The 27,194-nt window shown below is 35.1% G+C and overlaps 7 protein-coding genes and 1 long non-coding RNA gene across 11 annotated transcripts; all 8 read left to right on the forward strand.

The window, feature by feature from the left end:
• The first annotated feature begins 114 nt into the window (after positions 1–114).
• LOC108855198 (pentatricopeptide repeat-containing protein At1g74600, chloroplastic) lies at positions 115–2,780 on the forward strand. Its single transcript, XM_018628960.2, has 2 exons — positions 115–2,423; positions 2,584–2,780. The coding sequence occupies exon 1, from the start codon at positions 250–252 to the stop codon at positions 2,245–2,247; it is 1,998 nt and encodes a 665-aa protein (XP_018484462.2). The 5' UTR covers positions 115–249; the 3' UTR covers positions 2,248–2,423; positions 2,584–2,780.
• A 63-nt stretch (positions 2,781–2,843) lies between these two features.
• LOC108839779 (probable polygalacturonase At1g80170) lies at positions 2,844–5,148 on the forward strand. The gene is made up of 9 exons (XM_018612557.2): positions 2,844–3,097; positions 3,211–3,339; positions 3,458–3,628; positions 3,720–3,740; positions 3,821–4,028; positions 4,105–4,186; positions 4,269–4,377; positions 4,455–4,571; positions 4,664–5,148. Exons 1-9 carry the CDS (start codon positions 2,846–2,848, stop codon positions 4,973–4,975), a joined length of 1,401 nt encoding a protein of 466 aa, XP_018468059.2. The 5' UTR covers positions 2,844–2,845; the 3' UTR covers positions 4,976–5,148.
• A 913-nt stretch (positions 5,149–6,061) lies between these two features.
• On the forward strand, positions 6,062–9,608 carry LOC108850555 (probable glucomannan 4-beta-mannosyltransferase 3). 2 transcript variants are annotated; one of them, XM_018624285.2, is made up of 9 exons: positions 6,062–6,247; positions 7,042–7,189; positions 7,281–7,610; positions 7,696–7,794; positions 7,901–8,153; positions 8,246–8,493; positions 8,575–8,888; positions 8,971–9,165; positions 9,247–9,608. In XM_018624285.2, exons 2-9 carry the CDS (start codon positions 7,124–7,126, stop codon positions 9,407–9,409), a joined length of 1,668 nt encoding a protein of 555 aa, XP_018479787.1. In that variant the 5' UTR covers positions 6,062–6,247; positions 7,042–7,123; the 3' UTR covers positions 9,410–9,608. The 2 variants fall into 2 exon arrangements, with proteins under 2 accessions (XP_018479787.1, XP_018480306.1); XM_018624804.2 differs by lacking the exons at positions 6,062–6,247; positions 7,042–7,189 and having other exon boundaries at positions 7,472–7,610; positions 7,696–7,789.
• Positions 9,609–10,055: 447 nt separating this feature from the next.
• Positions 10,056–11,766, forward strand: LOC108856914 (ADP-ribosylation factor 2-B). 2 transcript variants are annotated; one of them, XM_018630852.2, is made up of 7 exons: positions 10,056–10,216; positions 10,533–10,690; positions 10,794–10,864; positions 10,939–11,058; positions 11,138–11,256; positions 11,345–11,426; positions 11,514–11,766. In XM_018630852.2, exons 2-7 carry the CDS (start codon positions 10,543–10,545, stop codon positions 11,517–11,519), a joined length of 546 nt encoding a protein of 181 aa, XP_018486354.1. In that variant the 5' UTR covers positions 10,056–10,216; positions 10,533–10,542; the 3' UTR covers positions 11,520–11,766. The 2 variants fall into 2 exon arrangements, with proteins under 2 accessions (XP_018486354.1, XP_018486425.1); XM_018630923.2 differs by having other exon boundaries at positions 10,070–10,216; positions 10,538–10,690.
• Positions 11,767–17,897: 6,131 nt separating this feature from the next.
• LOC130499916 (uncharacterized) lies at positions 17,898–19,659 on the forward strand. 2 transcript variants are annotated; one of them, XM_056994451.1, is made up of 3 exons: positions 17,898–18,601; positions 18,694–18,765; positions 19,400–19,659. In XM_056994451.1, the coding sequence occupies exons 1-3, from the start codon at positions 18,263–18,265 to the stop codon at positions 19,415–19,417; spliced, it is 429 nt and encodes a 142-aa protein (XP_056850431.1). In that variant the 5' UTR covers positions 17,898–18,262; the 3' UTR covers positions 19,418–19,659. The 2 variants fall into 2 exon arrangements, with proteins under 2 accessions (XP_056850431.1, XP_056850407.1); XM_056994427.1 differs by lacking the exon at positions 19,400–19,659 and having other exon boundaries at positions 18,694–19,368.
• A 1,008-nt stretch (positions 19,660–20,667) lies between these two features.
• Positions 20,668–21,329, forward strand: LOC130497735 (uncharacterized). Its single transcript, XR_008936739.1, has 2 exons — positions 20,668–20,812; positions 20,908–21,329. It is a non-coding gene; the product is annotated as an uncharacterized LOC130497735 (long non-coding RNA).
• Positions 21,330–21,583: 254 nt separating this feature from the next.
• Positions 21,584–22,498, forward strand: LOC130496908 (uncharacterized). Its single transcript, XM_056989584.1, has one exon. The coding sequence runs from the start codon at positions 21,584–21,586 to the stop codon at positions 22,496–22,498; it is 915 nt and encodes a 304-aa protein (XP_056845564.1).
• A 2,832-nt stretch (positions 22,499–25,330) lies between these two features.
• LOC108858534 (GDSL esterase/lipase At1g23500) lies at positions 25,331–27,021 on the forward strand. Its single transcript, XM_018632451.2, has 5 exons — positions 25,331–25,595; positions 25,758–25,888; positions 25,972–26,193; positions 26,277–26,532; positions 26,669–27,021. Exons 1-5 carry the CDS (start codon positions 25,331–25,333, stop codon positions 26,830–26,832), a joined length of 1,038 nt encoding a protein of 345 aa, XP_018487953.2. The 3' UTR covers positions 26,833–27,021.
• Positions 27,022–27,194: the final 173 nt, after the last annotated feature.

Here is a 27,194-nt window from a genome sequence, read left to right on the forward strand (position 1 = left end):
GACTAGGAGCTTTCCAACCCAATTATACAATTTTTTTTTATCAAACTCAATCATACAATTTTAAGTCTTTAATTGCTCTGTAGAAAATAAGAAAAAGAATATACAAAGTAAAAGTAATAAAGAAGGTTTCTTTGTGAAGACAATGATTGATACTTGTTGAGCAAGGAGATACAAAAGATTGAACTTGTTAAGCTATATATTGAATCAAATGCGAATTGGCGGTTCTAAAGACATTAAAGTATCGGAGACATGCGAGGAGCTCAAGCTTTAAACTTTCTTCGCAGAACAACGACGTTAGCGCCTCAACACATACGTTCAACGGCTGCGGCGACTCGTTTGGAGTTCGGTTCGTGTCTCGAAGAGAACCCTAGCGACCTAGTTTATACCCACAACCGCAAGATTGATGATTTGTTAAAATCCGGTGACTTGATATCCGCACACGAGGTGTTCGATGGAATGTCCCTGCGAGACGTCGTCACTTATAACCTGATGATATCTGGAAACAGCCGGAACGGGTGTTCTGTAAGAGCTTTCGAGCTCTACGGGGAGATGGTTTCTCATGGACTTAGAGAGAGCGCTTCCACGTTTCCTTCTGTTCTTAGTGTGTGTAGTAGTGATGAATGGTTATGTAGAGAAGGGATTCAAGTTCACTGCAGGGTGATCTCGCTTGGGTTTGAGTGTAATACGTTCGTTAGGTCTGCGCTCGTGGGTCTCTATGCTTCTTTGCGGCTTGTTGATGTTGCTCTGAAGCTGTTCGATGAAATGCCTGAGAGAAACTTAGCTGTTTGTAATTTGATGTTGAGATGGTTTTGCGAGAGTGGGGATTCGAAGGGGTTGTTTGGAGTGTATCGTAGGATGGGAGCTGAAGGTGTTGATGAGAATGGGTTGAGTTATTGTTATATGATTCGTGGTTGTTCTAAAGATCGGTTGTTATGTGAAGGGAAGCAATTACATTCTCTAGTGGTTAAATCTGGTTGGAATGTTTGCAATATATTTGTGGCTAATACGCTTGTGGACTTTTACTCTGCTTGTGGTGATTTATACGGTTCTAAGACATCATTTGATGATGTCCCGGAACAGGATGTGATATCTTGGAACTCGATTGTTTCTGTGTGTGCGGATCACGGGTCTGTGCTTGAGTCTCTTGACTTGTTTAGAAAGATGCAGTTTTGGGGGAAGAGACCTTCGGTAAGGTCATTCATGTCGTTTCTGAATTTCTGTAGCAGAAACAGTTATATTCAGTCTGGGAAGCAGATCCATTGTTATGTCCTCAAAATGGGTTTTGATGTTTCTAGTCTTTATGTGCAGTCTGCGCTAATTGACATGTACGGTAAATGCAATGACATTGAGAGTTCTGTGTCTGTTTACCGGAGTTTGCCTGGCCTGACTCTGGAGTGTTGCAACTCGCTGATGACTTCTCTGATGCACTGTGGCATTACTAAAGATATTATAGAGATGTTTGGTTTGATGATTGATGAAGGAACTGGTATCGACGAAGTCACTCTTTCTACTGTCCTCAAGGCTTTATCACTCTCTGAAGCAGTAACTTCACATAGCTGCACGCTTGTACATTGCTGTGCCATCAAATCTGGATACGCATCTGATGCTGCAGTCTCCTGCTCTCTAATTGATACCTATTCGAAGAGTGGTCAGAATGAAGTGTCTCGGAAGGTGTTTGATGAGCTTGATTCACCTAACATCTTCTGCTGGACTTCGATCATCAATGGCTATGGTAGAAATGGCATGGGAAGGGACTGTGTTGAGACGTTGAAAGAAATGGATCGAAAGAATCTCACACCAGACGAGGTTACAATCTTGTCTGTACTATCAGGTTGCAGTCACTCTGGGCTTGTTGAAGAAGGTGAGCTGATTTTCAATTCATTGGAGTCGAACTACGGGATAGTCCCAGGAAGGAAACTGTATGCGTGCATGGTGGATTTGCTAGGCCGTGCTGGTTTGGTGCAAAAGGCCGAAAAGCTCCTTCTTAAGGCACGTGGAGATGCAGACTGCATAGCATGGAGCTCGTTACTGCAGAGCTGCAGGATTCATGGAAACGAAGCAATAGGAAGAAGAGCAGCGGAAGCTTTGATGGATCTCGAACCTGACAACTTCGCTGTTTACATTCAAGTTTCTAAGTTTTACTTTGAGATTGGTGACTTTGAAATCTCCAGGCGAATCAGAGAGATTGCCGCCTCACGAGAGCTTATGAGGGAGATTGGCTACAGTTCAGTCATCGTGAGAAACTGATAACGCAGGACAGTGATCTGCTTCAGCTTCATGATAAAGAAGAGTGCACCACATTACAAAACTGTAGAATCATTATATTTGCATATCTGGAATGGGTTCTTTTACTTGAAGCCACCACACATGATTTGACACACTCTACAAGGGCAAGACGAAAGGATAAGATTCTTTATTTGCAGGTTGGTGCAACAAACTCATTGACCCTCTTCCATTTCTGTCATTTGATATAATACTATAGAATCATTTTATGTTCGTTATATCTTAAAATAGCATCTCGAGGTTTAAAATGTTGAGAGATATTCAGCGACTTCTTCCTCGTTTTGATTTTGTTTATTTCAGATCTCATGGGACCAACATGCATCAAAAACAAGTTGACCAAGAAGGTTTTGTGCTGTAGAGGTTTTGGAGTAAAGCAAAGAAGTGGAAAAGCACATGACTTGTGCTTTAAGCGTAGATATTGTAGAAAAACAAGGCTTCTTCTCTTCATGTACTTTTAAGCCAAGCCAATAAACCCACACAAACCGCATTAGTTAGTATGTATAAAAATCCAATCCAAGACCAAATCATCCCAGCAAAGAAAACTTATTAGTGAGCAGTGGATATGATGGATAAGCTCTTCCTTCTTCCCCTTATTGGTTTGTTATTAGTAACTGCTTATGGAGCTGCAACGAAAATGGTGTACACTGATCTTGACATCCTTGAGAAGCTTGAGAACTTTGACATACCAGAAGATGATGTTGCTGATGATTATGATCCAAAGGTCTTTGATTTGCCGTCATTCAGTTCCAGTAAGAATATGGTAAATGTGGATACATTCGGTGCAGCTGGAGATGGAGTTTCTGATGATACTCAGGTGCGTTTGAGCATCATTTTCGTTCCTTCCATGAAAATGTGTCTGGAATAAAACGTTTCCCTTGACTTGAATGTATACTAATTTGTTGTTGTGCAATGTTTTTCTCAAATCAGGCATTCGTGAGCGCATGGAACAAGGCCTGTGGGACCCCAAAATCTGTGTTGCTTGTACCACAAGGGAAGAGTTATTTAGTAAATGCAACGAAGTTCAATGGTCCATGTGAACAAAAATTGGTCATTCAGGTCAGTTTAACATTTGAAGTCCTAAATGTTGTTTATCTTCAACAGAAGCTAGACTGTTAATATATATATACACAAATATCTGTGGTATGTCTTATACAATTCAGAAATATTTTTACAGATTGATGGAACAATAGTGGCACCAGACGAGCCTAGCAACTGGGACCCAAAGCTCCAAAGAACTTGGCTCGAGTTTTCGAAACTGGAAGGTGTTGTGTTCCAAGGGAATGGGGTTATAGATGGTTCTGGCAGCAAATGGTGGGCTGCTTCTTGCAAGAAAAACAAGTCTAATGTATAATCTTCTATACCCAAAATTAGCTTTTTCTTTAACTCAGAAAAGTTTTTGTATCAGAATCTTACACTTCTTTCTTGCTCTCTTGCAGCCTTGCAAAAGTGCACCAACGGTAGGAAGCCATTGCCTTTACCTTCTTACTAATGGCTTCTTGTTTAGTTTGATTCGACTAGCTTCTTGTTTTCCCTGCAGGCACTAACTATAGAATCTAGTTCAGGTGTGAAAGTGAGTGGCTTGACGATCCAGAACAGCCAGCAGATGAATTTCATCATTGCAAGGTCAAACTCAGTTCGAGTCTCCAAGGTTATGGTCTCCTCTCCAGGAGATAGTCCCAACACTGATGGTATCCACATCACTGGATCCACCAACGTTGTCCTTCAAGACTGTAAAATCGGCACAGGTCTTTTTCTTAAACCAAAATCTTAACGCAAATGAAACATGCTTAAGCCCTAATCTCGAAAGATTGGATTAAACAGGGGATGATTGTGTCTCAATTGTGAATGCGAGCTCTAATATAAAGATGAAGAGGATCTATTGTGGACCTGGACATGGAATCAGGTACATCATCAAGTTACTAGATAACATCTATTCCAAACTTCCAAATCAAAACTATAATTCTTTGGTATTTTTTTTTATGCAGCATTGGTAGTCTTGGGAATAATAACTCAACAGGCATTGTGACAAAAGTTGTGTTGGACACTGCGTTCTTGAAAGAGACAACTAATGGGCTCAGAATCAAAACATATCAGGTAATAAAGAAAAGAAAATAGCTTCAATCTTTACTCGGCAAAACTTTTAGTTCATTGTGTATTCTTTGGAACAACAGGGGGGTTCAGGTTACGTTCAAGATGTTCGATTCACAAACGTGGAGATGCAAGATGTCTCTAACCCAATACTCATCGATCAGTTCTACTGCGATAATCCAACTTCCTGTCAAAACCAGGTTTCTTTACAATCACAATACAACAAAAACAAAACTCAAAGATGCAAAACTAAGCTCAGATATGTTATGTTTCTTTTGTTGGTATAATGTAGACATCAGCAGTTAAAATCAGCCAGATAATGTACCGGAACATAACCGGGACAACAAAAAGTGAGAAAGCCATCAAATTTGCGTGCAGCGACACAGTCCCATGCAGCCACATTGTCCTCAACAATGTGAATCTTGAAGGCAAAGACGGTCAAGTCGAAGCCTACTGTAACTCGGCTGAAGGTTTTGGGTATGGAGTGATTCATCCGTCTGCGGATTGTCTCTACTCGCACGACGACAAGGGGTTCGACCAGAGTCACACGTCAGGACCTGTTTTGGTAACTCAGGAAGCTGAGATTGGCCACGACGAGCTCTGATGGTGGTGTTCTATGTGTTGTAGTGAGGGATGCAGTAATGTGTTATACAGTTTTCTGAAGCATATGATACAGTAAACAAAGTTTATTTCGTATAGTCAACCATAAGATTGTTCTTAATAGTATTGTTCACCTTTTGGATCATACAATAATAGCACGACTTTTTTCAACATTAATGGTTCTTTTTAACAATGATTTTATAATTCTATTATACTGATAACTTTAAAATGGACAAATCTGTGAAAATTTACGCTTACACAATATTACTTGCATAATAGATTGCTCTGCGAAAGATTTATGTCTGATGGTTATATTTGAATTAGCATACATTTCTTGTAAATTTATTTTTATTAATTTTTATAAATGATGATAAATCCATTTTGAGATCCTAACTCTGAACTTTACTGAATAATTTAATTTTAATGTCAATGAAAGTTACGAGTATTGATATTGTAAACAAACTATACAAGTATCTAAATGCGTAGAGATCTATATATTCAACTAAAATAATATTATAACTGTTTGTTAATTGATTAGAGTCTACAGTGCTTGAACTTTTCCGGTGTGAAAGTTTCACTTTCTGTCGTGAAATTAGATTTGAGCCAGTCCCACAAATTGAAATATAAAAAGGAAAAGAATTGACTTTTTAGGATAGAGAAGAACACAGGCACACATCACATGGGAACACCAAAGGATGCACTTAAGATTGAAATGTTTGATATGTTTTGCGCCAAAGGATGCAATTATTATTTTTTAATTAGTACTCCCAATTTGTGAGTAGCTGTAAACATCAATAATGCCAGCCCATTTATTTACTCCTTTTAATACAACTCACCAACTATACATGAGCCTAAGATCTAGTCTTAGTTTACAATTTGCAAGCTATGACTTGTAATGTGAAATCAGAAAATACATTGTATATGATTATTAATTGTCTTTCATATGGTATAAAATAATAAGTTACTTAGTTTGTTTATGTCCAGAGGAATGCAAATAAAGAAATATTTTTTAAAAAAAAGAAACAAAGAAAAAAAACAAGCTAATATGGATGGTATGGTATGGACCCGGAGAATCTAAGACGTGCGAGAATAATGAGTTTGTTTACCATTATAAACAAAATAATGTTCATGTTCATGTTCATTCCATTCCACCTTATTGTAAATCATTCTGAACAAAAAAAAAACAGAGTTGTGAAGCAACTTAAAGTGGTTAGCTTCTCTCTCTTAAAGACATATTGAAGAGGTCTCTTTGGTGGTAGAGAAGAAAGCTTCTGAGGTAAAGTCACAAAGACTCAATATTTCTCAAATCTTATTTGTTAACTATCTTATTTGACTCATAATGTTGCATTTGCTTCCAAGTTCTACTTCTGAATCTGTTGTAAGTGATGATCTCAAAAGGTTTATGACTTTCTAGAATTACCCTTTTTGATATCTAAGCACATGTTCTGTATTCACGGACGGCAACACTTTTGCTTTAGTTTTGTTCAATTGATAATTCAGATTCAAATGTAACTTAGTTTTATTTCAATCGTTCCAACAAAAAGACCTGCCATTGAATATTAAGCTATCATCTACTTTGTATAGAATTGTAATCCATATACTCACTCACATATAATATCCATTATCTATAAGTCATGTTTTGGTTGCAATATTGATCGAAAAACGTAGTCATACATTTTTATTTATCAGTTTTGAGAAAGAAACAACACGCCATTAGAGGGTGAACAATGTTTTGAAGAAGAGGAATGTTCAATATTAGAATAATAAGAGCACATGTCAACATCACTTTTTACAAAATAATAACGAATACAACTGTAACATTTACTTCGACTTTATCTACCAGGGGAGAATAAGCAAGTGGATGCAATTGACTAACAATGCATCACCGAAATCATAGCTTACAATTACATTAGACCGGCCCTTTTCTTTCTTTCTTTAACTTGCTTAGATTATAATAAAAATGAAATTAAGAGAACATTGTTATGCTAGCAGCCCCTGAGCAATTACATATATAATTGAAGGAATAAAACAAGATCTAGTTCTGACATAAATATGGATCATCAAACTCAGGACACAAACCAAGATCTCTGCTAGAGGAAAAAGCCTTTCCTCCATGTTCAGGTTTTGAGTTTCTTCAGAGCTTTGGAGAAAAATGTCACCATTCATGAAGTTCTTCAACTTTCTTTATGATTCTCTCCCACCTTCCTCTTGGTTTCTGGTAAATCATTTCTCCCTCTCTGTTTCACTTGATCATTATTCTTAATAATTTCACATATATCTATTCTTTTTTTTTGCTTCTGGGTTCTAAGGTCCAAAGACACAACTTAGCATCATCCTCAGAGACAAATGAGGTTGTTAGAAGTGGCATTATTGGAGAACTTATATACATTTGGAAGGAGACAAGAATCTTCGTCTTTATACCAATCTTGAAATTCTTAGTGACAATGTGTCTGGTGATGTCATTTTTACTGTTCATAGAAAGAGTTTATATGAGCGTAGTTGTAGTGGTTGTGAAATTACTTAGAAGAACACCTGAGAAAGTACACAAATGGGAAGCTATAAACGATGATGATCTTGAGCTAGCACACACAAACTACCCAATGGTTCTCATTCAGATCCCCATGTACAATGAAAAAGAGGTGAAGTTTTACATTAATGTTTTGTAACCAAATTTTATTATATTAATATACATATACACAAGGAGACATGTTATTGCTGTCACAGGTGTGTCAGTTATCTATAGGAGCAGCCTGCAGGCTATCTTGGCCGTTGGATCGTATGATAGTTCAAGTTCTTGATGATTCCACAGATCCAGCTAGTAAGGTCCTCTGTTCAATTTTTTTCTTTCTAAAACCTCTTTAGTTTATATATATAATGAATTCAACATCTGTGGAGAGTTTTGACATATGAAATGATTTGGAAAAGACAGGAACTGGTGAATGCAGAATGCGATAAATGGGCTAGAAAGGGTATAAACATAATGTCAGAGATTCGAGATAACAGAATAGGATACAAAGCAGGAGCATTAAAGGCAGGGATGATGCACAACTATGTGAAACAATGCGAGTTTGTCGCCATTTTCGATGCTGATTTTCAGCCTGATCCTGACTTCTTGGCTCGGACCATTCCTTTTCTTACTCACAACCGTGAAATCTCTCTTGTTCAATGCCGTTGGAAGTTTGGTAAGATCATCATCATCAATATTTGGAAGTTCAATGGTTATGTTTTGGATTTAAAACAGAGGGGGAATGAATTACATTTTGTGTACATGTAGTGAATGCAAACGAGTGTTTAATGACAAGAATGCAAGAGATGTCACTAAACTACCATTTCTTGGCTGAGCAAGAATCTGGATCTTCAATACATGCTTTCTTTGGATTCAACGGAACCGCTGGTGTTTGGAGAATCGCAGCTTTAAATGAAGCTGGAGGATGGAAAGATAGAACAACAGTAGAAGACATGGATTTAGCTGTAAGAGCTTGTCTTCATGGTTGGAAGTTTGTATATGTCCATAGCGTTGAGGTACTAAATAATAAAACATTTAACTCAAAAGATGTTTTACAAAAGATTTCTTTGAAGATAATTATATTCTAAAACTTTCAGGTGAAAAATGAACTGCCAAGCACATTTAAAGCATACAGGTTTCAGCAACATAGATGGTCTTGTGGACCAGCTAATCTATGGAGGAAGATGACAATGGAGATTCTACAGAACAAGAAGGTGTCTGCATGGAAGAAACTGTATCTCATATACAATTTCTTCTTCATAAGGAAGATTGTAGTACACATCTTCACGTTTGTCTTCTACTGTCTGATCTTACCAACAACTGTGCTGTTCCCTGAGCTTGAAGTTCCTAAATGGGCTACTGTTTATGTTCCTAGTACGATCACTCTCCTTAACGCTCTCGCTACACCTCGGTAACACCTCTAACACATTAAAACTCTTCTTTTCTTATTTCTTGTTATGAAGTTAAAGTTTGATGATAATTGTCAAACGCAGATCACTCCATCTTCTTGTGTTTTGGATCTTATTCGAGAATGTTATGTCTATGCATCGCACAAAGGCGACTTTCATCGGGTTACTAGAAGCAGGGCGGGTTAACGAATGGGTTGTTACAGAAAAACTAGGCGATACACTCAAGTCTAAGTTAATAGCCAAAGCTACAACTAAGCTTTATACCAGATTTGGACAAAGGTACTAGGTTATAAGACACACACAATTACAATTTATTTGAATGTTATAACTTTTATAAAATATAGTTGATTATTTTTGCAGAATCAATTGGAGGGAGCTTGTTGTTGGGTTATATATATTCATATGCGGATGCTATGATTTCGCCTATGGAGGATCATATTTCTATGTTTATCTGTTTTTACAGGCTTGTGCATTTTTTGTTGCCGGAGTTGGTTATATTGGCACCATTGTTCCAACTGGTTAGGGAGACTTGGTCTTGAGAAACAAATGTTATTTTGCTACAGATGTTAGAACAACTAGGGATTGGATCTTGGATAAACAATGTTACCTCTTCCAGTTTTCACACTCAGATGTATTACTATATGCTGTAATGATCCATGATGTGGCTGTGAATGCTACCAATGAGTTTCTTATCAATCACACCTACTAGCATTTATGGTTTGTATTCTCTGCCAGCATGTTCAATCCCGGCCAACCAAAACCGAACAAAAATAACCAATCCAGAAAAAAAAAACGAATCGTATCTTGGCTTTAACATGTACGAAAAGCCAAATCCAAATTCGAACTATATAAAAACAACAAAGAAACTATTCTAAAACAAAATTAATAACATATTTGATCAAAACTTTAAACTGAAAACAATATTCCGCAACAAACAAAAAAAATCAAAAGAAATGAGTAATCTAAAGTTAAACCAAACCGAAATTGCTCAATAGAGAAGAAAATCGGGAGAATCACACAAGTCAACATCAAACGAACAATGATAACGACGTGTCAAGTTATAATAGGCCAGATGGCATCGACCACCCATCGGTCGCACGTAAAAACCGCGTAAGCGCTCAAGTCACCTTCCGCGGAAAAACATTGGTCTTCAAAGGGTATTTCCGGTAACGATAATCATGAATTGACGTTTTAGTCCTTCGTCTCTATAAAGATCTCCGTTTTGAGCATCAAGCGTTGTTTTGAAGCTTTCTCTCTCATATCTCGCGTTCAAACTCCGTCTCGCTGTTACGCCATCTCTCTCTCAATCGATCAGATCGTCTACACAGAGGTACGCTTGATCTGGATCTATTCATTATCATTGTATTCTTAGGTTTCGTTTGGATCTCTTGCTTTGGTTTAGGCTGTGTGCTGCTTAATGCTATGAGATTTGAAAATTTAACGCTTTGATCTGCAACCTGCATTGTTCAAGTCCGGATCTATGGAAATCACCTTCGAATTTGCTTCATATAGATTCTGGATTCTCGAGGATTAGGTTTCGGGACGTTGTTTTTGAATCTGCGTTATCTAATTGAACTTGAATCATTTGGATGCAATTGCTTTTTGTGATATGCTACTCTGATCCTCTTTGTGGTGTGATTGATTAGTGAAGCAAGGATGGGATTATCGTTCGCGAAGCTATTTAGCAGGCTTTTCGCCAAGAAGGAGATGAGGATTCTCATGGTTGGTCTTGATGCTGCTGGTAAGACCACCATTTTGTACAAGCTCAAGCTCGGTGAGATCGTCACCACCATCCCCACTATTGGTATGTTTCTGATAATGGACACTATCTTAATAATCAATGAATCCATGTTCGTTACCATTCATAGAACGGCCTTAATGATTAAAACTTCACCATTTGTGGACAGGGTTCAATGTTGAGACTGTGGAGTACAAGAACATCAGCTTCACTGTCTGGGATGTCGGGGGTCAAGACAAGGTATTATGATCATCCAACTTTTCAAAGCATTCACAAGATAATAATAATAACCTGCTGCACTTTTGTTTTTTCAGATTCGTCCATTGTGGAGGCACTACTTCCAGAACACTCAAGGTCTCATCTTTGTTGTGGACAGCAATGACAGAGACCGTGTTGTTGAGGCTAGAGATGAATTGCACAGAATGCTCAATGAGGTATGTTCCAGTGCTATTTTTCTTGATTTTATCCATGCAAGTTAAACTTAGTGAAATGGTTTTTTTTTTTTTTTAACAGGATGAGCTGCGTGATGCTGTTTTGCTCGTGTTTGCTAACAAGCAGGATCTTCCAAATGCTATGAACGCAGCTGAAATCACTGATAAGCTTGGTCTTCACTCTCTCCGTCAGCGTCACTGGTATACTTAAACATATCTTAATCTTCCTTAATTGTTCTCTTGCTTATGATGTATTTATATGTATGTGGAACTCTCTCTCTCTGTTCAGGTACATCCAGAGCACATGTGCCACTTCAGGCGAGGGGCTTTACGAAGGTCTTGACTGGCTGTCCAACAACATTGCCGGCAAGGTAGATAAATGTTCCCGTTTAACCGCAATTTATTTTGTCTCTGAGTATATTTGTACAAGGTGTAATTATTTCTTTTGTATCTTGCAGGCGTAGAGAGAAAGTTTGTGGTTGAGTTGATTTTGCTGGGCAGATCTTGATGCAGGGGCAAAACATTATCTGAGTTTTTTTTTCGGTTTTCTTATATTGTTTTTTTTTTTTTCGGGTATGTGAATTGATTTTGTGATCGTTGTTATAACTTGAGTAAGGAGGGGAGGGGCCTCTTGTACGTAGAACACAGAAACTACCTTATTACATATATAGCTTGTTATCGAAGATTTATGCTACTGCTTTCTTCTTCACATTTTTACTTTTGCATTTCGATTCATAAGTTGGAACTGTGGCTACATTTGATACTACAGACATCATGGGATCGTGCATATGCTACTGAGGCATTTGCATGCTATAATGAAACTCTATCGATTTAAAAATATCAATATTTTTTTTAATGAAATATAAAGTATTTTAATCCGCGGTTCAAAACTGATTTAAAAATATCAATTTTTTTTTTGTATTTTAACAATTGAGTTTTTATGTTTTATGTTTTTATCATCTGTTTCTTTTTAATGTGGTGTTTGTTCAAAATATATTTAAAGATTTGGTGTGATATAATAGTATAACAGAATTTGATTAGCGCCTCCGCACTTGATTTAACTTGTGATCGAAGTAAACTCATAAAATGTTAGTAATTTACATATATAGTAAAATATATTATATATATATTTGATGATATTTTTTTATTTGTATATAATATTACATTAAAAATTTATAAATTGATGCAATTTATTATAATTTTACTATTCATATATTAATCTATTGTTCTTTTGTTAAGTTATTTTGAAATGAAATAACATATTAAATTTTTTAATTTTTGGAATTAGTTTTCAATAAATTATTATTAATTTTAGGGGAAATTTGGAAAAATACACTTCCATAAGAAAATAATTTGAAAGTTACACCTTTATTTAAAATTTTGGAAAAAATACACTTATATATATATATAAATTTACATAATTGCCCATTCCTAGTATTTCTCTAATTTAGATATATATTTTAAAAATTGATTTTGTTAAAAAAATAAAATCTTTACACAATCTACAAAATATATTTTAAATATCTTACTGTTTAAAAAAATAAATAAACAAGACGGCGTCTTCTACTCTCTCGTCTCCTTCCTTCTCGTTCTTTTCCATCTCTGTATTTTTTTTCTCCTTTCACAGATTCTTCCTCTCATCTGAGAGAGGTTTGTTGCTTCATGAATCAAATACCAGTTTTGTAATTCTGATTCTCTTTTATTCTGACAAAAATTCTGTTTTTTTTTAGGAAATCATGTTGCATTTGGCTGGAGTTTTAGGAGAGTGGAAGCTGAATCACGAATCATGGAAATTCATGGTGAATACAAGAGCAGGAAGTAGATTATTGCCGATTAAGGAAGGGCTGAAGTTTGACGAGATGGTTCAGATGGTTCATGAAGATTTCGGTATCAACTGATCGAGTAATGAGTTAGAATTCAGCTATGCTCTACCGGAATCAATGCTTCGAGACATGCCTAAGGATACGCCTCCTGTTTTTGTGAACAATGATAGGCAGTGGGATTCTATGTGTGAGATGTGTAAATCCATGCCTCTGTGTCTTTGCATTTCGGTGAAGAATGGAATCTTAGGAAACCATGATCAAGGTTTCAATCATGAAGATACTGCAACGGTCAATCCTGAAGACACTGCAGTGGTGAAGAGTAAGAATGTTAATAGACAGGATAGTAATCAAGAACCTGAAGTGGAAGATTCAAATTTTCATGATGCAAAGGTCATTAAAAAGGGTCAATGGTTCAAGAATAAAGCAGAGCTGTCTTGGAGTTTACGTATGCTTTCGATTGAACGCAAATTCCAGAATGGTTGTCAGCAAGTCAGACCAGAAGTTTTAGTTGTCAAATGTGTAGACACAAGCTGCAAGTGGATGGTTAGAGCTGCCAAGATTAGGGGCTGTTTGTTTCACGATCTGTTTTCTCCATTCAAATGATCTATGTATATGGTCCATTCACATGGTCCATTCATATTTTATTAGATGTTTGTTTGTTCATCCAAGTGATTCATCTAAATGAATTATTTAAATGGATCGTACGTTTGTTTGTCCATCCAAATGATTCATCTAGATGAATTATCTAAACAAACTACCAAAATACCCTTGTTTTGATTTAACCCTATAATTTGATATTAATTTCAACTATATTAATTTTAATTATTTAATATATTATATTTAGAACGGAATTATTTTAAAATTAACATTTTGGCGGGAAATCGTGGTTTGCGGTTTTGAGGTTTTGACGGGAAACCGCATTTTTGTTGTTTTGGTGGGAAACCACATTTTTGTTGTTTTGGCGGAAAATCACGTTTTTGCGAAAAACCGTATTTTTGTGGTTTTGACGGAAAACCGCGTTTTTGTGATTTTGGGGGGGGGGAATGTGTTTTACGGTTTTGGCGGAAAAACACGTTTTTGCGGTTTTGGCGGGAAACCGCGTTTTTGCGGTTTTGGCGGAAAATCGCGTTTTTTGCGGTTTTGGCGGAAAATCGCGTTTTGCGGTTTTGGCGGAAAATGCATTTTTGCGGTTTTGGCGGGAAAACACGTTTTGGCGGGAAATCGCGTTTTTGCGGAAAACCGCATTTTTGCGATTTTGGCGGAAAAACACGTTTTGGCGGGAAACACGTTTTTTGCAGTTTTGGCGGTGATAGAACCAAAATCGAGCACCGTTCTTTTTTGTTCATGGACAAAAACCAAGGTGGCAATCTTGTCAACCAGCTCGACTCAACCGAGGTTTTACCATCAGCTCGTGCCGATCTAACCGTCCAAACCGATTGTGCCTTTCACTATATCGACCCGTGGACTTCCGGAGTGAAAGCCCGCATGGATCAGCCCTCGTTTGTCCAGCCACAGAACTAGCAGGTTCGGATGAACCTGGACAGTAGCCGAAGGGTCTTCTTTGACCAGTCTTCCTCAAATTCGCTAACATTGACCAGACTTCATCAGTTTCCGCACTTTGACTCATTTATCACATTCTAGTCAATGTTTTCATTTTCTATGCATTGTTTTCCCCACAAATGTATTTATTTCTTTGACTACAAAGTACTATAAATATGTAGTCTCATTCTTGAATAAAATCAGTTCATTTTGGTTGTTTATTTCTTTGTTCTTCTTCTCTGAGTGAGAAAGAGTTCTTAGCTAGTTCATCGGTTTGAACCGGCTTGTTGATTTGGTGGTCAGCCAATCATCTGTGTGTGTTATTTGGTGGTTAGCCAACACATTCATCCGTTCTTTGGTGGTTAGCCTTAGATCGTTGGTATATCAAGAGTCATTCCGCACCTCTTGACGATCCTTTCAATCCATCCCAGTTCCAGAAGTTCCTTCGACTTCTCGGTTCATATCCAACATCCGGCCAAAGCCATCCTCCCGATTTTGGGCTTATCATTTGGTATCAGAGCCACTTTGGCTGGTTTGTTTTCTATCTTCTTTTCACCTTCTCATCTCTTCATCATTTTCTTTTCTTATTTATTTTTGGATCCGGGCTGTTCCTTTACTCCTTTGTGATCACCATTTTAAAAAAAAAAAGAAAAAAAATCGAAAAAAAAATAGAAAAAAAAGTAAAAAGTTTTGGCTTGAATCACTACTGAAGAGAAATCCAGGGGGAGTCGTGGAAGAGAAAGCCTGCTGGCCGAGGAGAAATCCGGCTTTAGGACAGTTAAGGCGGATCCATACAAAAATCTCTTCATCTTTCTTTTTCTTTTCTTTTACCCATAAAAAGTTGTTTTGGTTTTGATTGCTGAATTTTGACTGCCTATCATCCTTTGAACCAGTGGAAAGAACTCTGAGTGATCACCTAAAAATCGAGAGCTAAACACTTTGAGAGTGTGAGGATTTTTATTTGCTAACTCGGTTGTTAAGTGTTTTCAGGATGTTTGGACTTCTCAAGAAATCAAAACCACAACAAGACGTCTACTTTCCTTTTAAAACTGTTTTTGAAAAGGAGCAATTGATTTTTGATAAGAAACAGTTTGCTTCTAATGAGTTTGCTTTTGTGCAGAAACAAAGGAAGAGACGAAACATGTCCAATGATGTTGAAAAGAGGGTCAGAAATGGTGATCGTCCCTTCACCAAAGCCAAGAGAAGCAGCTGTGATATGCTTGATCAGAAAGAGCTTCAGACTTATGCCAGCTTGGAGAAGATGTTGCATAAGGCAATTCATGCTGTCCGACAACTCAAAAAGAAGGGAAACACCAACACTTCTCCTGCACCAAAACAACAAAGTAATCTTTCTTCTCTTTCAAATTCAGATTTGAAAACTAATGTGTTGTCTTCTGATAAAAGCAAAGCTGTGAAACCCACAAGCAAAGCTCTTTCTACCAGGTGTTTCAAATGCCATAGGGTCGGTCATTATGCCAACAAGTGCCAAAAACAGAAATCGTTGGTGACTTTGGAGAAAGTTGAAACCGAGCCAGAAAAGGAAGATCTTTTGCCAATTTTCGATGACTATAAACATGAACCGAAGGAAGGGTCAGGTGGAGAGCAAAACCGTGGTCATCAAGAAGGATCTTCGTCCATTAAAGAGCCGGACCAAACCCAAGGTGAGCAATGTATTGATTATTATTCTTGTGCTTATACCCCTTTTCCTTTTAATGTTCCAGATTTGAGGACAAATCTTTTTGAAGAGGGAGAGTATGATAGAACCAAAATCGAGCACCGTTCTTTTTTGTTCATGGACACAAACCAAGGTGGCAATCTTGTCAACCAGCTCGACTCAACCGAGGTTTTACCATCAGCTCGTGCCGATCTAACCGTCCAAACCGATTGTGCCTTTCACTATATCGACCCGTGGACTTCCGGAGTGAAAGCCCGCATGGATCAGCCCTCGTTTGTCCAGCCACAGAACTAGCAGGTTCGGATGAACCTGGACAGTAGCCGAAGGGTCTTCTTTGACCAGTCTTCCTCAAATTCGCCAACATTGACCAGACTTCATCAGTTTCCGCACTTTGACTCATTTATCACATTCTAGTCAATGTTTTCATTTTCTATGCATTGTTTTCCCCCACAAATGTATTTATTTCTTTGACTACAAAGTACTATAAATATGTAGTCTCATTCTTGAATAAAATCAGTTCATTTTGGTTGTTTATTTCTTTGTTCTTCTTCTCTGAGTGAGAGAGAGTTCTTAGCTAGTTCATCGGTTTGAACCGGCTTGTTGATTTGGTGGTCAGCCAATCATCTGTGTGTGTTATTTGGTGGTTAGCCAACACATTCATCCGTTCTTTGGTGGTTAGCCTTAGATCGTTGGTATATCAAGAGCCATTCCGCACCTCTTGACGATCCTTTCAATCCATCCCAGTTCCAGAAGTTCCTTCGACTTCTCGGTTCATATCCAACATCCGGCCAAAGCCATCCTCCCGATTTTGGGCTTATCAGGCGGAAAATCGCGTTTTTGCGGTTTTGGCGAAAAAATGTTTTTGCGGTTTTGGCGGAAAAATGTGTTTTACGGTTTTGGCGAGAAATCGCGTTTTTGTGATTTTGGCGGGAAAACGAGATTTTTCGATTTTGGCGGAAAACGAGATTTTTTTTGTTTTGGTGGAAAATGCATTTTTGCGGTTTTGGCGAGGAAACAAAATTTTCGGTTTTGACGGGAAAACATGTTTTTGGCGGGAAAATGATTTTTTTGACGGGAAACACATTTTTGCGAGAAAACGAGATTTTTCAGTTTTGGCGGGAAAATGAATTTTTCGGTTTTGATGGAAAAAATGTTTTTGTGCTTTTGTTAATTTTTATGTGGGACAATATTATGTTTAGGTTTATAATTTGTGAATTATATTAGGGGCATAATAGACATTATATCATTTTGAATGAACCATCTACATTCAAATGATCTAAATTGGTTCATTTGAATGGACTTTAAAATTAAGCCTAGATTTTCAAAAGTCATCCGAATGATCCATCTGAATGAATTGTAGTTTTAGTGTCTAAACAAACAAAACTCTCATCTTCATCCAAATGACTCATCCAGATGGAGAAACAAACAGGCCCCTAATCCGACAAGTGAGTTTTTCTGGGTAACAAAGTACATCGACAAGCATACATGTTTTTCCAGAAACATTGGTGGACCGAGAGCTTCTTCCAGAGTTATAAGTAAGCTTCTTCTGGAAAACTTTGGGAATTCAGGTCTAAATATGAAACCAGAGTTGATTTCCAGTATTATGAAAAAAGATATGGTCTTGATTCAAAATATTGGAAGATATGGAAAGCTAGGGAAGAGGCTCGGACAGAGGTATTAGGTTCTCCAGAAAGTAGCTATGCGCAGCTTCCAGTATACATGCATAAGCTTGTTATGGCTAACCCGGGTACAATAGCATCTCTCGAGGTTAATTCTGAGCACTACAAGAAATATGAGTATTGGTAGCACATCACCGTAGCACGAATTCACAAACTGCTACTAAAAGTGTCTAGTTGGAATGTCTTACTTTATTGCAGCGTTAAAGTAGTGTTATGCAGCATTTTGTAGGATTTTTAAGAAGCGGGAAGTCAAAAATCTATTTTTTAATCTCTGTAACATTTACGAGCGCCAAATACTTAGTGAAAAAACACATTTGGCACCATAATATTTGGCTTTGTAGAAATAATTTTTTTTTGTTCTCGTATGTGTTGCGAAATGAGATTTGGGTTTTCAAATTGAAATTGAAGAGTATTAGATCTCTTCGCGAGACTAAGCCACGAAGGAGCTTGTGTCGGAGTTGCAGTGACGATAACTCCAAATCTCGTCCCCAATGTCTGCCTCACCGGCGAATATGAAGTCTCTCCACGGTTTCTTTCTTCTCTCACATGTGGTCCCCTCGGAGGCGTGCGGCAGAGGAGGAGCTTCGGAGGCGGCGAAGAATCAGAAACCAATTGCAGCGGTGGAGGCAAAATCGAACAGGCAGAGAGAGATTCCGGCGGAGTCTCCCGGATTAGGCTACGGCGGCGTTGTTGAGGTGAAGACCAAGAATCACAGGCTCTGGGCGGCTCTGTCTCGCGACGAGATCGAGGAAGACGTGTTCAGCATGATGGGAACAGGCCGTCTCAGTCGACCGCGAAAGAGGACGAAGACCTTGCAGAAATATCTCGATGTAAGTCACAAAGTGTTCGACGAATTGCCTCACACAAAACTTCAGCAAGAAGATTGTTTTTTATAGTGTATCGTGAATGTCTGTGAGTGTAGGTTATCTTTCCTGGGTTGTGTCTTGTGAGGATGAATGCTGATTGCTTCAGGGTATCCACTTCTCGCGCTAAGGTATGTTTAGGCTTGTTGAATCAACCTGCCCATTTTAAAGCTACATTGATCCGTAAGACTGTATGAAGTAGACTGTTATGTCTGAAGAGCTTAAGCAAGCTTTAGATCTGTCTTTGTAGATCTTAGGACCATGAATATGATATAAAGTTTACATTTTTATTGATTATTTTGACCAATGAGTGCTTAATATATAGTTAGTAGACAAAATTATGGCTTTGAAGTCTCAGTTCCAGTTATGGTTTGTGATTTCTGATCTTTTTGGCATTGCTTTTCATTGTGTTTGTCTCTGTATCTATGGACGTTTGGGATCGTATATATCTAGGGATGCTGTTTATACTTTGATAATTGTTACAGTGCAGTTTAAGCTGAGAGCCATGTTTCGTTCTTGCTCTCTTTATGATCTTTTATGCAACTTTCATGTGACTATTTCCCAAGTAGGCAAGTATGAGGGTGATATTAATTTGACATATAGCGTTGGTAGATCAAATAGTTAAAAGTTGTAATCTTTCTATGCAGATTATCATTGAGTGTCCTCTACACATCTTACACAGTTTGAAACTTTAGTCACTGATCTCTATTTAGCATTTAGCATTCTTCAGTGGTAAATGATGGTTACACGTTGCTGTGTTTGCAGATATTTTTAACAATTTGACCACAAATACACAAACTGGGACCAGATGTGGAGAGAAAGCCAAGGAGCGAGAAGCATTTTACTTTGAGGAATTCAGGAAATAGAGTTAGTATAAGACTTGACTAAGAGTTATGGTGATAGTATAACACATGTTTGATGTTAGGGTAAGACTTGGAAATTCTATGTAAAATGTATGGTTGATGAATTTAATGCAATATATAATATGTATATTTTAGTTGTAAATCAGTTTGCAGTTTATAATTTATGCAATACATTTTTATCAATGAAAAAAGAGGATGATTAGCAAAAGAATGATTAATGATATTTATAAAAGTTCTGTTTAAAATTTTGATTTGTAAATAATATTCTTTTATGATTTCCCACTAAATTTTGAAATTTCATAATAAAATAAAGATTATGTTTAGAAATTTCATAATAAACTTTAATATTTTCATAGTGTAACTTAAATCTTAAATTTAAACTAAAATTTAATATTTTTAAATGTATAGACTCAAAAACTAAATCTTTAATCTACATCCTAAATCTCATACTCTAAACCCTAAACCACATACCTCAAAACACTATATTCCGAACCCTAAACCTATTAATCATCTTGTTAAGTTTATATCATTAGTTTGATTTAGTTTAAATTTTAAATCTTATCATCTTGATAATCTTATATCATTAAATGAAACCTAAATTTGAAACACTAATCTTAAATGTACACCCTAAATCTAATACCCTAAACTCCAAACTTAAACCTTACATACAAAGTCACAAATCTAAAATTTTCAAATTTATAATATAAATTTAAACTTAAACTCCATTATATGCTACAACTCAAACTATAATATTAATTATAAATTTTAACCCTAAACCCTAAACCACTTACCTCATATTAACATATACCATAAAATATCAAATCTTAAATTATAAATAATTAATAATTCCCATAAGATAAATATATTACTCCAAATTATATATATAATATTTCAAATTATAAATTTACAAAATAAAGTTAAATCACCAAGTTAAAGTTTAAATAACTTTTACAATAACTATAAATAATTAGAGAGATAATTTGTATTGTTTTTTTAGAGCCATTGATTTTGATTTTGATCAAAGGCCCAAAATCATTTTGTCTATCTATCCTCACACTTTCTTCCTATTGGTCAATTTTTTTATGGCATGGATCACAACAAATCAATGGTTCACAGCCATTCATTAACTCTCATCCAACGGATACAATTAAACACATTTATTATTTTTTTCTTTCTTTTCTTCTTCCTCCTTTTCTCGTTTCTTGTTTCTCAGATTTCTCTCCTCTCTCTTCTCTCTCACAGTCACGACACTGCATCTCTTTTTCTTTTCAATTACTCGTCGGAAATCGAAAGCCCTGATTTCAGAGACTTGAAGGTGATATGGCTAAACTTTTTAGTCCGTGATTTGGATTATTCATCAGAGTTTCCTGGTTTTTTTTCTAAAAGGGTTTCTCTAAATCTGTCTTGTAGTTATGATGTGAAGTGCCAAATTCGGATTGTCTCCCTGTCTGAAACTGTTGATGAAAGTTTGAATCTTTTTCTGTTTTTGTTTTGAAAACTGGGTTTCAAGATAACCAGGAGATGAAGAAGATGAAGAACAGCCGGAGATGGAGAGAAGAGGCGGAGGCAGAGGAATAAGCAACGATGGAGATTGAAGAGCAGACAGAGACGCGTACGAAGATGACGAGCAGATCGAACGGTGGTGGTCGTGGCTGGTGGTCTAGGCGTCGTGGCGGCGGAGATTGAAGAAGAACGTGATTTAGTTAGGCTTAGTTAGGTTAGGTTTGGTTAGGGTTAGTTAATAAACCAGATTTGTATGTAAACCGGTTTTTGTAATAAACCCATACATTTGTAAACCAAAATTTTTAATAATAAATATTTCTTTTCACAAACCAATTATATTAGAATTTAATTCTAATTTTAAACCTGGATTAAAATATACTAATTTATAATTTCAATTAATAAAATATAAATGAGAAATAATAACATAGCATTGTATCTATGTTATTATAACATTTTTACAGCCTTATAAAAATGTCATGAAAATATACATTATAGCAATAAATCAATGCTATAAAAAGATTAATTAAGAGCAGACGTTTACCGCTACAATATGTCTATTTATTATAGCACATGAAAAAACGCTATGATAAGTGGGGGCTCTATTATAGCTGCGGCTGTCACGGCGTTCTTCGAAACGCTACGAGAACCCTATGATAGCGTTTTTCGGGTGCTACTAATACCGATTTTTCTTGTAGTGGAGCATAGGTTCAAGTACTTGTTTTTCTCGTTTGCTGCCTCTGTCAAGGGTTTTAAATTCATGAGGAGAGTTGTTGTTGTTGATGGCACCTTCTTAAAAGGAAAATTTAAGGGAGTTTTGCTAGTTGCAACTGCTCAGGATGGTGATTCTCATGTGTATCCTCTTGCATTTGGGATAGTTGATGCTGAGAATGAAGCATTTTGGGAGTGGTTTTTCAACCGATTGACATCTATTGTAACTGATGATGCTAGTTTAGTAGTGATATCTGACAGATGTCTAGCCATTGCAAAAGCAGTTGCAAAAGTGTATCCATTGGCTCAGCGTGGAATATGCACCTATCATCTACGAAAGAATGTCATCTCTCAGCCTGGAGGGAGAAAGATTGCTCGCCTTGTGAAGACAGCCATCAAAGCTTACACAACTGCAGAATTTGACCTGATTTTCAGTGAAATACGACGTCAGAATCATAAGTTGAGCGTTTATCTGGAGGATGCGGATGTTCACCTGTGGTCACGAGCTTACTTTCCTGGAGACAAATACGACATCACTACAAGCAATGCAGCAGAATCAATAAATGCGGCATTTAAGAAACCACGTGAGCTCCCCATTGTGTCGTTGATTGAAGCAATACGGAATAGACTTACCCGCTGGTTTTTCGAACGTCGAGAAAGTGCTGCCATGATCAAATCTTCTCTCACGCCTAAAGTTGAAAAGAAGCTAAATAGAAGGTGTGATTTGGCGGCTACTTTTGATGTTCAGGCTATAAATCAACATGAGTTTCAGGTTACTGATGGGTCATGAAATTACTTGGTTGATCTTCAACAAATGACTTGCACATGTAATGTGTTTAATGTTGACAAGATCCCTTGTACGCATGCTGCTAAGGCTGCAACAAGTCGAGGCCTTAACCCTGGGTTATTTGTGGATCAGAACTACTCAAAGTCACACTTATGAGAATGGTAAACATCAAAAATAATTGGTCTAATAGAAACCGTAAACATCAAAAATATAGACATATGTGAAAACAAAATATTAGAACTTACTTGGTGATGAAAAAAAAAAAAAAAACTTACTTGGTTCAGTTAGATAGCAATTCCAAAGAAGATGAAAATCTGTAAACCTAATTTGTTTTCTAACAACGTAACTCATCCTTTCTTTTTTTGGTAGGAACGTAACTCATCCTTTCTTGTTTATATAGGTTAAGAAAATAAAATAAACTTCATGATAAAGTCAAAACAAATCATTCACATATTTATCTTTTTTATTATAAAATTAAAATGATAAAATAGCATATTTATCTCAACACACATATTTATCTTAAAAATAAAATTTAATGATATTTTTTATTAATTACGAATTTTTATATTAATTTCGAATTAATATATTAATTACTGAAATATCTTGGGTAAACAAGTAATTTCATAATTAAAGAAGTGTATTTTTCAAAAAATAAAATAGAAAATGCAGTTTTCAAATTTTAAATCCTAAATAGGGTATTTTGCAAATTATCCCTTAATTTTATGATATTTTGTTTTCTTGTAAATTAAACTCTCGAAATTTTTATATCTTACTAAACTAAATAAGGTAATACTTTATTTGAAAATTGTGTTATACAATATCTACTATATATTTCAATTTGTGTTTTTATTTTCACCACAAAGAAACAACAAATATTGTAATTAATTAATTCATTTAAATTGATTTTAAATACATGGGTAGAATTTCTAAATGAAAATAAATGCAAAAATGAAATATTTAATTTATTGTAAATGCAATAACTAAATATATAAACAAAATGAAATACATAATCTGCTATCTATGTTTCTAAATAATTTTCATTTATCATTTTATCAAGTACTAAAATGTACTTTTTGTCAAGCACCAAAATGTACTTTAATTTTAAATTTTTAATAATATATATACATTCTATATTGAAGAATAATATTTTCTCATTACTGAAATATAATAGTAATTGTTTTAACCATCAATCTACATTTTTATCTCTATTCGATTTAAAATCTACTACTATTTTTGAAAGCAGATGTTTTTTAACTATTTTGATAAAATTTGCGTGAATTTATAAATTTTTAATTAGAAAAAAATAATTTAAAAATGGTTATATTATAATATTTGAGTCTTAAGCAGTGTTTTCATATACGACATAGGTCTATGGTTGAACCGTAAACCTGTCACGATGAATATAACTGGCTCAGATTTAATAAAAAATCCATTAATTAAAAATTTGGTAGTTACTAATAAAAATCTAAAATCTAAAAATATCTGATAATACTTTATTTTTATATTAAATTATTTTATATATTTTTAATATTACAAAACCTTCTGATTCTTTAAACTTTGATAACCAAATCTATTATTTCATCCAAAGAAATAAAAAATAGTTTTTATTGATATAAGAGTTTAAATTGTTTTTGTTCTTAATAACCTATTATAAGTTTGTATTTTTATTTCATACTTTAAATTTAACTTTATGATAATTTTAATATATTTTAAAACATTTGTAATTTCCATATTAATATTATATAAAATGACAGAGTAAATAATATTTTAAAAACTTTTTGTGTACTATTATGAACTATTCAAATAATATAATCAATATTTATGGTTTGTCACAAAATATAATAGAAAGTGAAGATTGTAATGTTATAATATCATATAAGATAATAAGAAATATTATATTATAACATGTGTAATTGATGGCAAGTTATTTACGAATTTATCATATGAATACACTCAATTGGCAACTAATTAGTTAGAAACTACAGTTATTGGGTAAATATCTGAGCTCTTAAATGATTTGATATGTTGCTAGTCACGTCGAATGTTTGAGTAATATAATAGCTGTTTGTTTGTTTATATATATATATATATATATATAAGGGTCGAATATATAAGTATAACATTTTTTTGTTGTCAGAGGTATAACATTTAGTTGGCAAATTTTAAATATATTTCCATAATTAAGCTAGATTTAAGATGTATAGTTACTAATATTAATGTATTAAACTAAAATATTATAGTGTATAATTTTCTTAATTATTTTTACCTAGAATTAGGTTAGGTATAACTTTGTGTTTTTATTTTAATATTATAGGTTATGATTCCAAAAGATCAAATGACTCATGGACAATTTTGGGGATTACAGTTCGAAGTTAATGATTAAATTAGTGTAAATGATTTACTTTCTCATACTAGCCATCAGGTAAATATTAGGCTTTCCCATTTTGACTAGGAGGATATCTACAAGGACGATAATCAAGTGGTATTTGATATAAGAACTTGGATAATCATCGGCAAGAAAAAGAAAACTGCATAAACATTCATGAATCATTGCTTCAATAAATATTCTCACAAATATTCATTTCTAAATATCATAGTAAAATACTATAAGGAGGATATTAATTTATAATGCGTATTTAATATCATAGTAAATACTAAATATTCTCACAAATTTCATTGTGTTAATTTGATTTTTTTCCACAATTTACTGAAATCAAAATCATTGGAATTTGGAAATATACAGTCTTCTTTGAATTCTACGTATATATAAACACTAGTCTTCTTTTGACGTTGAATATACCCACCTTTTCAATTTATCCACAAATTACTAAAAATATGAAATTCTCTTTACTTTCTACAATGTTATTAGCATTAGCATTGTCTTCTGTCTGCTTATTTTCTGTTGGTCATGCTCAAGCACTTTCAGGAAATGCTAAAGTTTCTGCACTCTTCGCTTTTGGAGATTCCATACTCGATACCGGAAACAACAACAATCTCATGACTCTTACCAAATGCAATTTTTCTCCTTATGGTAGAGACTTTGCTGGTGGAAAAGCCACTGGACGATTTGGAAATGGACGAGTTTTCTCAGATCTAATTGGTATATAACTTAACCTTAATTTTTTTAATATTATTTACAATTAGCTAGATACAACTCTACAAGGTTATTTTCAATAATACGACCCTCAATAACACATATGATCTTAGTAGTTAAATTCTATTTTTTTTTAATATTACCAACTATAGTCTTTTTATTGTGTAGCCGAAGGTTTGAGCTTAAAAACTCTCTTACCAGCTTACCGTGATCCAAACCTTTCCAACAATGATCTCTCGACCGGTGTTTGTTTTGCATCCGGTGGTTCTGGTCTCGATGAACGCACCGCCAGTTCACAAGTAAAACGACATTTTGTTTAGTATTTTAATTTATCATTCACACATTAATGTTGTTTTGTCTTCTGGAATGTGTGTCCATATAGGGAGTTATATGGGTGACAGATCAGGTGAAATATTTCAAAGAGTATGTCACTAAACTAAACGGGGTTGTAGGAGAACAAACAAACGCAGTTATATCAAACGCCGTTTATTTAATCTCAGCTGGTAATAACGATCTTGCCATCACCTTTGCGACTGGGCGGGTACAATCCACTATTTCAGATTACACTGATCTAATGGTCACTTGGACTGATAATCTTTTAAAGGTACATATCATTGTGTCAATATTACTTTATTTTCTCTGGTCAAACTAATTACTTATTAATATTTTATATTTTGTTATTTGAAGAGTCTATATGATACTGGTGCAAGAAAGTTCGCGGTTCTTGGAACACTACCACTAGGTTGCTTGCCAGGAGCAAGAGACGCGGCTGGAAATTTTTTGAAAGTTTGTGCAGATCCTGCAAATCAATGGGCTGATACATTCAACAAAAAGTTAGCAGCGCAACTTAACAATCTCGGGACAACACTTCCTGGTGCCAAGTTTGTCTACGTAGACATGTATAATTCTCTTCTTGATCTCATCAACAATCCTCAGGTTTCAGGTAACAGTTTTACTTAATGATAAAGCCCAAACATTTTGTACCTTATGTCATTATAGCTATGTTTTCAAAAATGATATGTTCTTTGTTTTTGGTCTAAAGAATAATCTGTTATTTTATTTAACTTGGAAATTTCTAGGTTTTAGTGATGTGGCTGATGGATGCTATATGCCAACGATGTCTCCAGTTCCTTGCCCGGATGCATCTCGTTACGTGTTTTGGGACATTGGCCATCCTAGCGAGAAGTCATATCAAACTATTTCACCAAAGATAATTGAAGAACTCAAAGAGAAACTCGCATGATCTACTCTACATTTATTTTTAACTTTGTTATAGTTATTATTCATGTTATGTTTCCATATTCATAGACTAATAAAAAATTGATACAAAACATCAACTATTTGAATTTTTTAAGTTCTTAAGTTTTTGTTAATTTTCTGAAATTTATTTAATATTTTATTTAATTTTCCGAATATTTTATTTAATTTTCTGTTTCTATTTTATTTCTGAATATTTCTTTAATTTTCTATTTTTGTTTAATTTTCTAAAATTTTTACTTAACTTTTTGTTTATTTTATTAATTAAATAACTATTTTATAAAAATAAACTGACTCATCATTTTTTTATGTATTCAATAGATAACTTTTTATTTTTGCGGTTTTTTG

The sequence above is a fragment of the Raphanus sativus genome, chromosome 1, assembly GCF_000801105.2.
Source record: "Raphanus sativus cultivar WK10039 chromosome 1, ASM80110v3, whole genome shotgun sequence".
Lineage (NCBI taxonomy): Eukaryota > Viridiplantae > Streptophyta > Magnoliopsida > Brassicales > Brassicaceae > Raphanus > Raphanus sativus.